We start from the raw sequence: 12,557 nt of genomic DNA on the forward strand, positions 1-12,557 counted from the left end.
CTGAGGGACTCCCCTGAGTGCACAAATTTTTGTGCACTGGGCCTCTAGTCTATATATATAAAAGCCCAATATGCAAAGTGTCCCCTTGGGAGTTCAACCTAACAGGAGTTTGATCGCTTGCTATGACATGCACTGACTACCAGGGGGTGACATGGAACAGAGTAAGGCCCCAGCCAGCAGCCAGCAGCTGCTAGAGACCCTACCTTTGCATGGATTTCGTGCACTGGGCCTCTAGTTGGTTAATAAGATTATATAGGTTTCATGTGTACAATTCTATAACATATCATCTGTATATTGCATTGTGTGCCCACCACCCTGAGTCAAATCTTCCATCACCAAATATTTGACCCCCTATTTTTAATGGGTTTACCTGACATGTTTTATTCTGCCCTTACCACCCTGGAAATAAGACATTTTTCTTAGGCTCTTCTTTTGTGTTTCTCCTCTTCATGGTATCAACTGCCTTCCTGGAATCTGAGATATGTTATATTGTCTTCTGGATTTAAATTATTTACTTCCTGTAGTCTGCAAAGGCCAAACTCATGATAAAACACATAATATTTAGGAAGGCTTAAAAATGCATACAATTCTGCTAACCACATAGAGGTTCAATAACTTCCTTATCTTTATTGCTTTTGTACTTATTGCCACAATGACACCCTTGTGGTAAGGTCTATGTTTCTACAAATAGTAATTCTGCAAAGCAGATATTATTTTGCCTTTGTGCTCTTAATCTGGGGCATTAACCCAACAGTTAAGAAAACTTTAATATGCAAGGTCATCAGGAGAAGTAGTTTCTGCTTTTTACTGCTTATGAGCTTACAGTGGATTGCTGGGGCACTTTCATAATCAAATCTTAATTCTAAGGAAGCACTCAACTGATCATGTATGCCAGCACAGACATAAGGCAAGTCCATGTGTACAGGGCATTAAAAAAAATGACAGCATGCAAAAGAAAGAGATTATTCTGAAAAACACTCATTTATTTTTGGTGTTCTGAAAATGTAAAACAATTCTGAAAAACATTTTGAAACAAAAATCACTTATAACAAATTTTAGCATATTTATGTTGCATAATATATGGACCAAATGTCCAAACCTGTAGAGATTTTTTTATGAGTTTATTTGAGCCAAATTGACAACAATTGCAGGGAAGCAAAATCTCAACAGATTGTGAAAATGCTCCAGAGAATGGCAGTTTTGCAGTTTACTAAATATACATTACAATCAAACCAGGAGATGTTGATAGGGGTAGAAATAGAATATTGGAGACAAGCTAGAATTGTAAGAAATATTAATTATGCTCTGTTAAACGTGATTGTTTTGTTCTAATTAATGAAGGCACAATTCTAACAGACTGGGAGTTGCACGTGGGACTTGGGAGCTCACCTCGAAATGCATCCCATCCTCTCCACCCAGGTGCTGCCTATTATCATGGAAAGATTAACAACTTTGTTGCAGAAACCAGACCCCCAGGCCTTAGCATATCCACAGGCCTTTGCAAATATCCAGGCTGCATTACCTGTGAACTGCCCATTTGGTATACCTTTTGCCTACTTCCCCATGTAATCTTTGTCCTTCTACCCAATATAAGCAGCTGGTTTTTGGTGGAGGGCAGAGCAGATTTTTGTGGATAACCTGCTGCTCTCCCATACTGCCGGCAGTATTGGAATAAATGCTCATATAGGATTCAACCCTGTCTCTTCTTAATTGGCTTAAGTAGTGACAGGAAGCCTGGACCCATTGATTGTCCAGTTATGATGTAAAGGGGATTACATGAAATCCACTGGTGGTAGATTAGGGAGGCGGGAGAAAGCAAAGCAGGAAATCTCTGAGATTGGATAAAGAGTGAAAAGGAGAGACGAATACCTCTTTTACATTGATGGGTATAGAATAGTTAACACAACATTTACAATACATAGAAATGGTATATGGGGTAAAAGATAACAATGAGGGGTTCTGAGGTCTGGTGCTGTGAGTGTACTCTGAGGGTCGGTTAAAAATGGATTATTCTGACATTCCAAAGACTTATTATCTTAGATGCAAAAAGGCAATAGATGGGCGTTGTCAAGTAATTTTTCAAGATAGGGAGTGAAGTGGACACTTCCCAATATGGTAAGTGGTTGATCCTGAAAATTGAAAGTGTATTCATTAGAAAACAATTAAATAAATTATACGTATATATCTATTGATTTTAATATGATCTCAAAAACATATATTTCCTTAAATTATAATTTAAATTTTTAAAATAGTTACAGAGATGGAAGTTATTGTGAAGATCTCATTGGATTTAAAGAAATACAAATCTAGATTGGAACAGCAGTTCAACGATTTCTGTGAACACTATACACTGAGCGAAACTGGCTAGGGCCTGTGAAGCTGTATTTTAAGGGGTATGACTGTCCCTTGGTGTACTGAAATCTGCATAATGCTTCAAGTTGCCCCTTAAATGTAAAACACTGAGCATGTTACTATGCAGGAAATGAATAATCTATGGTCCCTGACCTCAAGGGACCGAGTCCAATGGTAGATTTATAGCTTGCTCACACAAATTATAATGTACTATTATTCATTAAACAGATTAAGTGCTATTAATATTCAGAATAAAGAGACTTTACTTTTAAGGGCAGAATAAATAAAGATTATATAAATGCAGGGATACTTATGGATGCACTATTGGGTATATTAACCAACAGGAACACAGAACCGCATTCCTCTTTAATCTGAACTTAAAACCTGGTCCATTTTGCTCCTTATTTACCTCTAATGTCATCCATGGAGTCAGAAAAATCTCCCTATATTTATGAAAATGAATGTTGTAGGCAGTCACTACTGCTCCAGACACCAGGAGTCCTTTTTATAGAGATTCATAAAACAGAATATTTTACTTGTGTGCCTTCCAATGAGAATGGAAAGAACATTCTTAATTCACTCTACGATCCCATGGCAGCCATGAGCTATATTCACTCATCAGTGATGAGTCCTGCTTTGGCACTATGTTTCCCAAGGTGCTCATAAAAACAGGAAGAGGAAATAAAAGAAGTTGTATCTGGTTGAATCACACGTATTTGCAAATTGTCATCCTCTCATCCCAGACTGTCTTTACCATAGGTACTTTACTGAAAACATTCCTTCAATTTTTTAACTAAAGGTAATAATTAAATTGCACAGTGTATTTTTTTAAAATCCCTAAATAAGAATATTTCAAGGCAAATATGCCATGCATTTTGGGTAAAACTATTATCTGAAGATGGCTTAAATGTAATTCCCAGAAGTTGTCTAATATTTGCAATTTCAGTATAATTACTGTCTATTTTTTCAGGAAAAAATATTGTTTTAACCAGTTTAAATGTCATTTAAAATAAATATGAAACTAACTTCTTACTTTAGAGAGAAGCACTATTGTCATATACCGTACATATATACCCCTTTCAGATCTTTAAATTGTTGTTGTTGTTATTTCCTTTAAAAACAGAACAAAGGGACTGAGTTGGTGGAGAGAATTTACCCACAATGGCTCCAGCCCAAATCCTTTTACATTTACTGGAAGCTTTACAGTAGAAGAGGTTTAATTTGAAAATAGATTAAAGTGGAGATGAAAATAAGTAGAAGCAATTTTGGCCTCCAGATTCCTTTTAGAAACAGCATGACAAAAGTTAACTACTGAAGTTAACCATGGACAATTACAATATTGGAACTGAAATGGTCCAGAATTTGGAAATTAATAGAAATTCAATGTTGGAGTAATCCCATGATTTGGGATTTTTTTCTTCTTCTTAATAATGTGCAGTACACTTCCTCAGAATTGTTGATCACTATTATGGTCCAGCCAATTTGTTTTGATTTGGGGAAAATTGTTTATGATTTGGAGGAGTGGTTTCTTTCATTCTGAAACCACACTTCTAACCCCACTATACACATTTGTGGTCGTAAAGAAGTAGCCACAGATAACAAGGCAGAGCCAGACTGATTGTAACTGGACAATCAATGGGTCCATGCTGCCTGTCACTACTTGAGCCAATTAAGCAGAGACAGGGTTGAATCATTATGAGCATTTATTCTAATACTGCCAGCAGTATGGGAGAGCAGCAGGTCATCCACAAAAATCTGCTCTGCACCCCACCATAAGCCAGCTGCTTATATTGGGTAGAAGGACAAAGATCAGATGGGAAAGTAGGTAAAAGGTATGTCAAATGGGCAGTTTACAGGTAATGGGGGCTGGAGATTTGCAAAAGTCTGCAAGTATGCAAAGGCTGGGGGTCTTCAAAGGGCTGGCTATTCCGGTTTCTGAAACAAGGTTATTAATCTTTCCATGATAATAGGCAGCTCCAAATGGGAAGGATGGGCTGCATTTCCAAGTGAGCTCCCAGCCAGGTTAGAATGTGGGTTCTGTAATCAGAATGAAACAATCACGATTAATAGAGCATGATTAATATTTCTTACAATTTTAGCTGGTCCCCAATATTCTGTTTCTGCCCCTATCAGGACCAAATAATATTTGGGGTAGGTATGAGAGAAGAGATGTGTGTGTGTGTGTGTGTGTGTGTGTGTGTGTGTGTGTGTGTGTGTTTGGAAGTCATACAAGTTACTTTAAGGCCTTTATATTTCCAGGTATACTTAGAATCTCTTTAGAAGCTCTTGGGTATTCCTAGAACTGTGCTAAGGCCACTGTACCAGTTGGTATATGGAAACATACCATAGGCTTGATCTGATAGGAATTTCTAGAAGATCTTATTCCTTCTTAACTTATTCATTTGCATAACAGTGTGTACTCAGAAAGGCCTTGTGGAGCCTAACTGAAGATGCTACACTCAGAGTTTCTGTGTGGTACCCAGAACTCAGTTTGTGACCTACACTGAATTCAGAGTCATCTGTTTGACCACTGCTGCCTCTTTGACTGAAAGGGCCTGTAATCCAGTCACTAAGCTAAACAGAGAGAAAGAAACTTTCACTGAAAATGTATATCTGAATCAGGAATGATGGGTATAGCTTCTGCTAAAGGAGACAGAACAGCTAGTGGACTCCTTTTGAATTTGTTCAACTTTGCATTTCTTTACTTTTCATTGTTCTCATTGCAAAAAGTGGCTCTTCTTTATCCACCAGCTCATTTTCTTTCCAAGGAATAGAAAAGAAAATTCTAGGGCATTTTTTGTTCCTTTGTGTGGCACTTTGGAAGAAAACCTATCAAGGACTAGTGATTACTTGGAAAACAGTGAAATAAAGGCACATGTTCTCTTTTTCTTTATCTTTGAACTGGATGTTAAATCTCTGCACAACGTGAGTGACTTTGAAATCATTCTTTTCTACAATGACAGTCTGTCAGTTTTGAATACATTATTCATTCTATGGTGACAAGATTAGAACATTTATAATCAGGTAGCTTTTAAAAGAAAATTAGGAGGCGATGAAACTCCCTGGAGGTTTTTGACATTAGACTTTGACTGACTTAAATGACTTAGTCTTATATTTCCTTCTGTTATAATGATTAAAGTGCTCATAATTGATTTTATGTAGATTAGCAATACAATTAGCAATTGTTTTCCTATTGATTTCCATTTTATGTAGCAACTGCCCTTGCCCTAGATCCTGTAATAATATCTTGAAAAGATTATTCAAACTAGTTTTCTTATATAAAAATATGTATAGATGTGTATAAAAACTTTTTTGTTATCCCTAAGACATTATTTGAATGATCTAATGTCTCTTCAGTAGATAAGTTCCAATAATGCTGCTGAACTAGACAAATATTGTGAGCATAGAATTCCTGAAGATTTGTAAGAATTTCTTGTGTTAAAACAAAGATTTAGTTGAGACCCAGGAGATGTATTTTCAAATCTTAACTATTTCTTTCATGAGAAAGAAATGTAGAGAAGACACATTCTGGCAAAATAACAGCGTTTTGTTGTTTGGGTCTTATCTAACTAGGGCCTTGGCTGAAAAATTCTAGGTGAAAATATTGGCTCCGCTGAACTGGGCTCTGCTTGAATGGAACAAAGGTATCCATTTCCTAAAAGCTTACCAGAGCCTTTTTACCTTGGACGTGGAATATAGTGTTGCAGATAAGCTGCCAGGCGGCACAGGAGATTAATCAGCTGGGCACTCAGAGGGTATTCAGAAAAGTAGCCTTTACTGCAGATGCACTAGTGCTGTGACTCAGGGGAGTCAGTCTCCAAATCCTGAACAATGAATATGGACAAAGCTTTCCCTTTATACCCTTAGTTTCTTTGTCCCCCAAATATGGATCAGGCTTCCGGACTTTTCGCGGGCTTTGCAGCCCCCTGTGAGTTGGGATGGGGGAAGTGAGATTACACTCAGAGTCTTGGCCTGTCTGGTGCCAGCACTGCCAACCCCCTCCGGGGTTGTATATGGTTCATGGTTGATGGCCTCTGTAAAATGGGAGTATTCTTGGAAACAGGATCTGCAAGGCAGGACAGGCATCACAGATAAGAATGGAGTTAATCATTGGCTAGCCAGAGTGTGCATCAGAATGCAGGTTACTGGCACAGATTCAGATAGCTAGCTCACCCCCCCCACCACCACCACCAAAAAAAAAAAAAAGTCTTATTTTCCCTTTCAATAGGAAGAGAAAGGCTTTGTGGTTGCCCTGGAGACCATCAAAATACTTCTTTTTGCATATCTGTGAAAGACAGGTGCTATGCAGTAAGAGGAACATAGCTTGGAGATCCCATGGTCTTGAGTTCAATTTATAGGTTTCTCAGTAATTGGGCTGAATGTCCATAAGTTAGTTAACTTTAGTTTTCTTACTGTTAAATAGTCATAATTAAAGCTTTGTTTGTGAGAACTAAATATATCAAATATCACCTAGGAATGAAAGGTTGGTTCAGCACTCAAAAATCAATTATTATAATTTACCACACTAACAGAGTTGATAAGAAAACTACATAGTATATCACTAGAGGCAGAAAAAAACATTCAATATCCATCACCTTTAGTAACCTAAGAATAGAAAGAAAATTTCTCCATATGACATAGGCAGGGGTGGACAAACTTTTTGACTCGAGGGCCACAATGGGTTCTTTTAAACTGGACCGGAGGGCCAGAACAAAAGCATGGATGGAGTGTTTGTGTGAACTAATATAAATTCAAAGTAAACATCATTACATAAAAGGGTACGGTCTTTTTTTTTTTTTTAGTTTTATTCATTTCAAACGGGCCGGTTCCGGCCCGCCGGCCATAGTTTGCCCACGGCTGACATAGGGCATTTGTAAAATACTTACAGCTAACATCATCTTCATCATGAGAGAATGTTTCCCTCTAAAATCAGGAACTAGGAAGGACTGATCTCACCACTCCTACTCAATACTGTATTGGAAATCCTAGAATATTAAATGAAGATAGAAAAAAATAAAAGGTATTAAATTAAACAGTAAGAAATTATGCTACCTTTCTTTGCAGACAATATGATAGTTTATGTGGAAAATATCAAAGAATCTACAAAACTGTTCCTGGAACTGATAAACTGTTTGCAAGTTCACTTATTATAATATCAATAAACAAAAATCAATTGCATTTCATTTGTGAGTGTTTATTTGCATACAGTATGTGACTTAGAAAACAGGAAACAAAGATACAAGTAAACATGAGGGCACTTATGTCATTTTCAGGACCTTTAAAATGTATTTTCACCAATTTACAAACCCCTTCATAATGTTGTGCCTTTCTTACAGTATTCTGTCTTCCATTAAACTTAGAGCTTTTCTTATTTATCCCAATATATTTTTAATTATATGAGATAAATTTTGATTTTGCTAGTTACTTATGTAAAGGCTGAATGTGTTTTATGTACCTTTGCCTCCTGCATAGAGTCATGTACATAGCAAGCAAACTCAAAAGTATTTTAACATCATGTTGCTTTTCCCATATTAATTTATAAGCATCTTAGAATACTTACAGTTTATGACCAAAACATTTAATTTTATTCTCTAGTGGTTAAAAAAAAAAGTGTGTATGTGGCTTTCTGCATCCAAAGATTATGCTGAAATCGCCATTGCAGTTATACATCTTTCATGTGTAGTGGATAATCTCTGCCTGTCCCTCTAAATCCGGTATCTATGGACACCAACAACCAGGGGATTACAGGGCCGCTAACCACTGTTTAAATTGAACCAGTGGGAGACAGCAACAGCAGACCAAAAGTTGACAAAAGAGAAGTTGGGGTATCTTATTTCCCTGGCTCCCTCCATGCCAGTCTGTGGTTTGGCAGTGGCTACATTCCTCTAAGCACATAGGTGCTGTAATTGTCTTTTGTTTCCCTCGCCTGAGGCGATATATTGGAAAAAATGTTGCTCCAAGAAATGACCAAGATTTTACTGCCTATGTTTTCTTCTAGAATGTTTATGGTTTTGAGTCTAACATTAAGACTTTAATCCATTTTTAGTTTATTCTTGTGTATGGTATAAGAAAATAATCTAGTTTCATTTTTTTCAGCGTATCTCTCCAATTTCCCTCACTCCATTTATTGAATAGACTAATTTTACTCCATTGTATGTTCTTGTCTCCTCTGTCAAATACTAATTGACCATGAAGGCATGGGCTTTTTTTCTGGGCTTTCTATTCTGTTCCGTTGATCTTTATGTCTGTTTTTTTTTTTATTATTTTTTTTAATGTAAGAATAATGCTGTTTTGATTAATATGGCCTTGTAGTATATTTTGATATCAGGAAGCTTGATTCCTCCAATTTTTTCTTCTTTCTCAAGATTGAGGTGGCTATTTGGGGTCTTTTATACTTCATATAAAATTTTGGAATATTTTTTTCCAGATCTGTAAAATACACCATTGGTATCTTGAGAGGTATTGCATTGAATCTATAGATTGCTTTGGGTAGTATGGACCTTTTAATGATGTTAATTCTTCCTATCTATGTACAGGGTATTTGTTTCCACTTATCTGTATTTTCTTTAGTTTCTTTCTTTAGTGTCTTGTAATTTTTTGAGTACAAGTCTTTTACATCCATGGTTAAATTTATTCCAAGGCTGTTTTTTATGTATTTGTAAATGGGAATTGCCTTATTAGTTTCTCTTTATGATAGTTTATAATTGATGTACATAAATGCAACTTATTTCTGGATATTTATTTTGTATCCTGCTACATAACTGAATTCATTTATCAGTTCTAGAAGTTTTTGGTAAAATCTTTAGAATTCTCTATATACAGTAAAATGAATAGCAATCTTTTCTCTTTTGATGTCTTATGCGAATGCATTTCTAGAAAATATATTTTTTGCAATTATACCTCTTGGATCTTTTTGTATACCCAAGTGAAATCATCATTTTATCAAATTCTTTTAATTTTCTGAGCATTTATGAAGTGCTCTTAGAACAGTTGGAAGTGGTACTAATTGTTCTTTAGAAAAATCTGTTCCTAATATAGGGAATGACACATTTTCTGCCAGTTCTACAGGTTTATCTTTGAACTCAAGAATTCATATGCTTACCTACCTAACGTTACCTTGATCTGCTTTCTAGTTATTAGCTTCAAATGGGTAGATATCAAGTATTATTTAAAGGTACCATGTAAAGCCATATAAGAAGAGAAATGGAATTTTGGAATATAGAAAAAAAAAGGCTGAATTTGTTCTGGGGAAGTTAATGTTAATCATGCCAAGCAAAGAACAGAACTGCTGGTTATGCCAAGCAGAATGTGATGGCAGTTGATGGGGAACTTGGAAAAGAAACGTGTACTCTTTTGAACACAGGATATCTGACTTTCAGTTTGATGATCAGTATAATATCTTTGGAAACAATAGTTCAGAAGATGAGAAAACTACATTTGCATTAATGAGATTTCATCTTCAACATTATGTTCTCAATTTTCTTTGTGTTCATTTGACATAATTTTAGCATTTATGTGTTTATGAAGAATTTTCTACAGAATTTCTTTTTTAAAAAAATATATTTCATTGATTTTTTACAGAGAGGAAGGGAGAGAGATAGAGAGTTAGAAACATCGACGAGAGAGAAACATTGATCAGCTGCCTCCTGCACATCTCCTACTGGGGATATGCCCGCAACCCAGGTACATGCCCTTGACCGGAATCGAACCTGGGACCTTTCAGTCCGCAGGCCGACGCTCTATCCACTGAGCCAAACCGGTTTTGGCCAGAATTTCTTCCTGTGTATACATTCCTTTGAAGAAAATGTGTTAAACCCAATGATTATAAATAGTAAAAACTCAGGAGAAGAAATATGCCCAAAAGAATCAGTTCAGATGACCTTCACTGATAAGACTACACCTGTACCACCATCTGGATTAGAAGTTCCTCTCAGATGATTTTGTAATGGCCTATGCATATTATTTTAATGGCTTTTAATATAAAGTTCTGCTTTTATGTATCTGTTTCCCCTCTGAGTGAGCACCATTTTACTCCCAATACTGAGTTAAGGCCTGGCTCAGAGAAAGAACTCAAAAAGATTTTGAAATTATTAAATAAATAATGGAAAACTGAATGAATAAAAAGCAATATTAAAATATTGATTGATACTCATGTTGTGTAACTCAGTTACATTGTTACCTCATAGCAGATTATTATTCATATCTGTTATTTTATAGGGCAGTTTAAAATAGAAGAAATACAGTTTGATAGATGATGGGTAGACATTTCCTGTTGATAGGTACCAAGCAGCACATATTCCTTTTTCATCAAATATATTCCACAGTTCACCAAGGCTACAGATACAGAATTATCAGAGGCTCTGAGGTTTGCTTTAGCTCTGTGGTTTCTACTTTCAGAGCACTCTGCTTAAAATTTGTGTGATATTTATACCAAGACAAACAATAGTAACAAACCATCTGAGATCGGGGTTCATGAGGAGCCATGGAGTTTTCTGGGAAGTTCATAGGCTTTGGAATCCAGTAGCTGTAGCTTTGACATGCAGTTCTGTCAGTTGCTAGATTCATAAGTAAATTTCTTATCCATTCCCTGTTTCATTTCCCATCTGAGGTGAGCTTTCTTTGCTATAGCATACAATTACTGGGCTTCCCCTTATGGAGTCAGAGTCCTCTGGAGTGGCATTCTTCTAGCAAATCAGCTCTCGCTGCATGAGGGGAGGGAGGGACTGTCACACTGAGCACAGAAATGCTCTCTCTTGACCTCTACCTGCTGGCCAGTTTTTGTACTACACCATGCTAACTCCAGCTTCTTCATTACCATTAGTCACCATTAATGTGGATGCATGTGTTTAAGGGAGGCTAGGTAGGGTTTAGAAAGAAGGGCTCTGAGTGTTAAAGGTAATTTTAATGTTTATGAATTAGGTTTTATGTGTTTTCTGCTTGAAAACCTAAATGGTTAGTTAGATTTACCCAAAGACTATCCAAATCATTGTTCTCATAACTCCCTAAGTGAACTTAAACGTTCATTTCTTTTATACAGAACCTTTAAACATGGTGAAAGGCTAAACTGAACAAGGAACCGTTTATTTCTCAGAACTATTTGGCAAAAACCTCTAAACATTTTGCCTGGCAAAATACAAACAAAACTAATTCACTTCATTTTCATTCCTAAATGGTGTTATTTCAAAGTCCTTTCCAGAAGCAGCCTTCACAAGAATTGAAATTACTTGTTGACCTCTTCCAATTATTTCTTGTTGCTAACACTCACATACTTGGATTTTTAGGTATGAATATAAGCAAGAGTGAGATAGCAAAAGAAACTCCCTTAAAACCTTCTCGGAGGTCGCTGCCTTGCCTGGCCCAGAGCTTTGCCTACTCAAAGAGCCTGAGCCAGTCCACCTCACTCTTCCATTCCATTGAGAGTGAACCTCCGGCTCACACTTCTGTGACCTCAATCTCCACTGACAAAGCAGAGCAAGGTGAGCTCTATTTTCTTATTCAAATTGTGAAGACTATGTTATTTTTTCTCCCCAAACACCTATTTTCTCATTTCTTCATCCATTTCACTAGTATTTATAAAGATTTTTAGGAGGAGGCTGGCATAGGAAGAACAGTACCCCATGCCAGTTAGAGGAAAGGCCTTTGTTAGCCAGATGTGTTTTCAATTCTGTTTTGCCTTGAAGGTAACCAACCCCATGCAAACCTAGACCTAGTCCTTGCTGTTTGCAGGGAAAGACAGACCAGCTCATCTGAATTGTTGGCTCATTACCATTCCTGGTGAAAATTTATAAACAGAAAACAGAAATTGAGTAGAGTATGTCATCAATAATGAATTTAATTTCCTAAAAAGACCAAAGACTTTAAATAATATTGACAATAAGCAGTGAGGATTTGGTTGTATGAACATGTGGTTGGACAAGTGTTGCCAACCAAATGTTGGCACTGAAGCCTTACATAATAGAAGGGCTGAAATATAGGGAATTGCCAGCCAGATGTCACATTAAACAGGCTTTGTGGCTGCCCTTTCTACACATAGATCTGCCTGTCTGAGGCACACCATTATGTTCACAGGAGTCAGGAGTCAAAATACAACCAGGCTCCCATGTCCTTCAGTGGGTAGGGTGTATTTTTATTTTCCCATCCCTTTCTAAAAGGCTTGTGTCTTATTAAACTGTATTTCCTTATACTTTCTTAGGGTTGCTTCTTCC

General features: G+C 36.7%; 1 protein-coding gene across 1 annotated transcript in view; it reads left to right on the forward strand.

Moving 5' to 3' along the window:
• ANO3 (anoctamin 3) overlaps window positions 1–12,557 on the forward strand; it is a 201,991-nt gene that overhangs the window by 37,708 nt on the left and 151,726 nt on the right. Inside the window, exon 2 of the mRNA XM_059709159.1 lies at window positions 11,634–11,828. Coding sequence (XP_059565142.1) covers window positions 11,634–11,828 — 195 coding nt within the window. The remainder of the gene's footprint in view (window positions 1–11,633; window positions 11,829–12,557) is intronic.

The sequence above is a fragment of the Myotis daubentonii genome, chromosome 9 (genome assembly GCF_963259705.1).
Source record: "Myotis daubentonii chromosome 9, mMyoDau2.1, whole genome shotgun sequence".
Lineage (NCBI taxonomy): Eukaryota > Metazoa > Chordata > Mammalia > Chiroptera > Vespertilionidae > Myotis > Myotis daubentonii.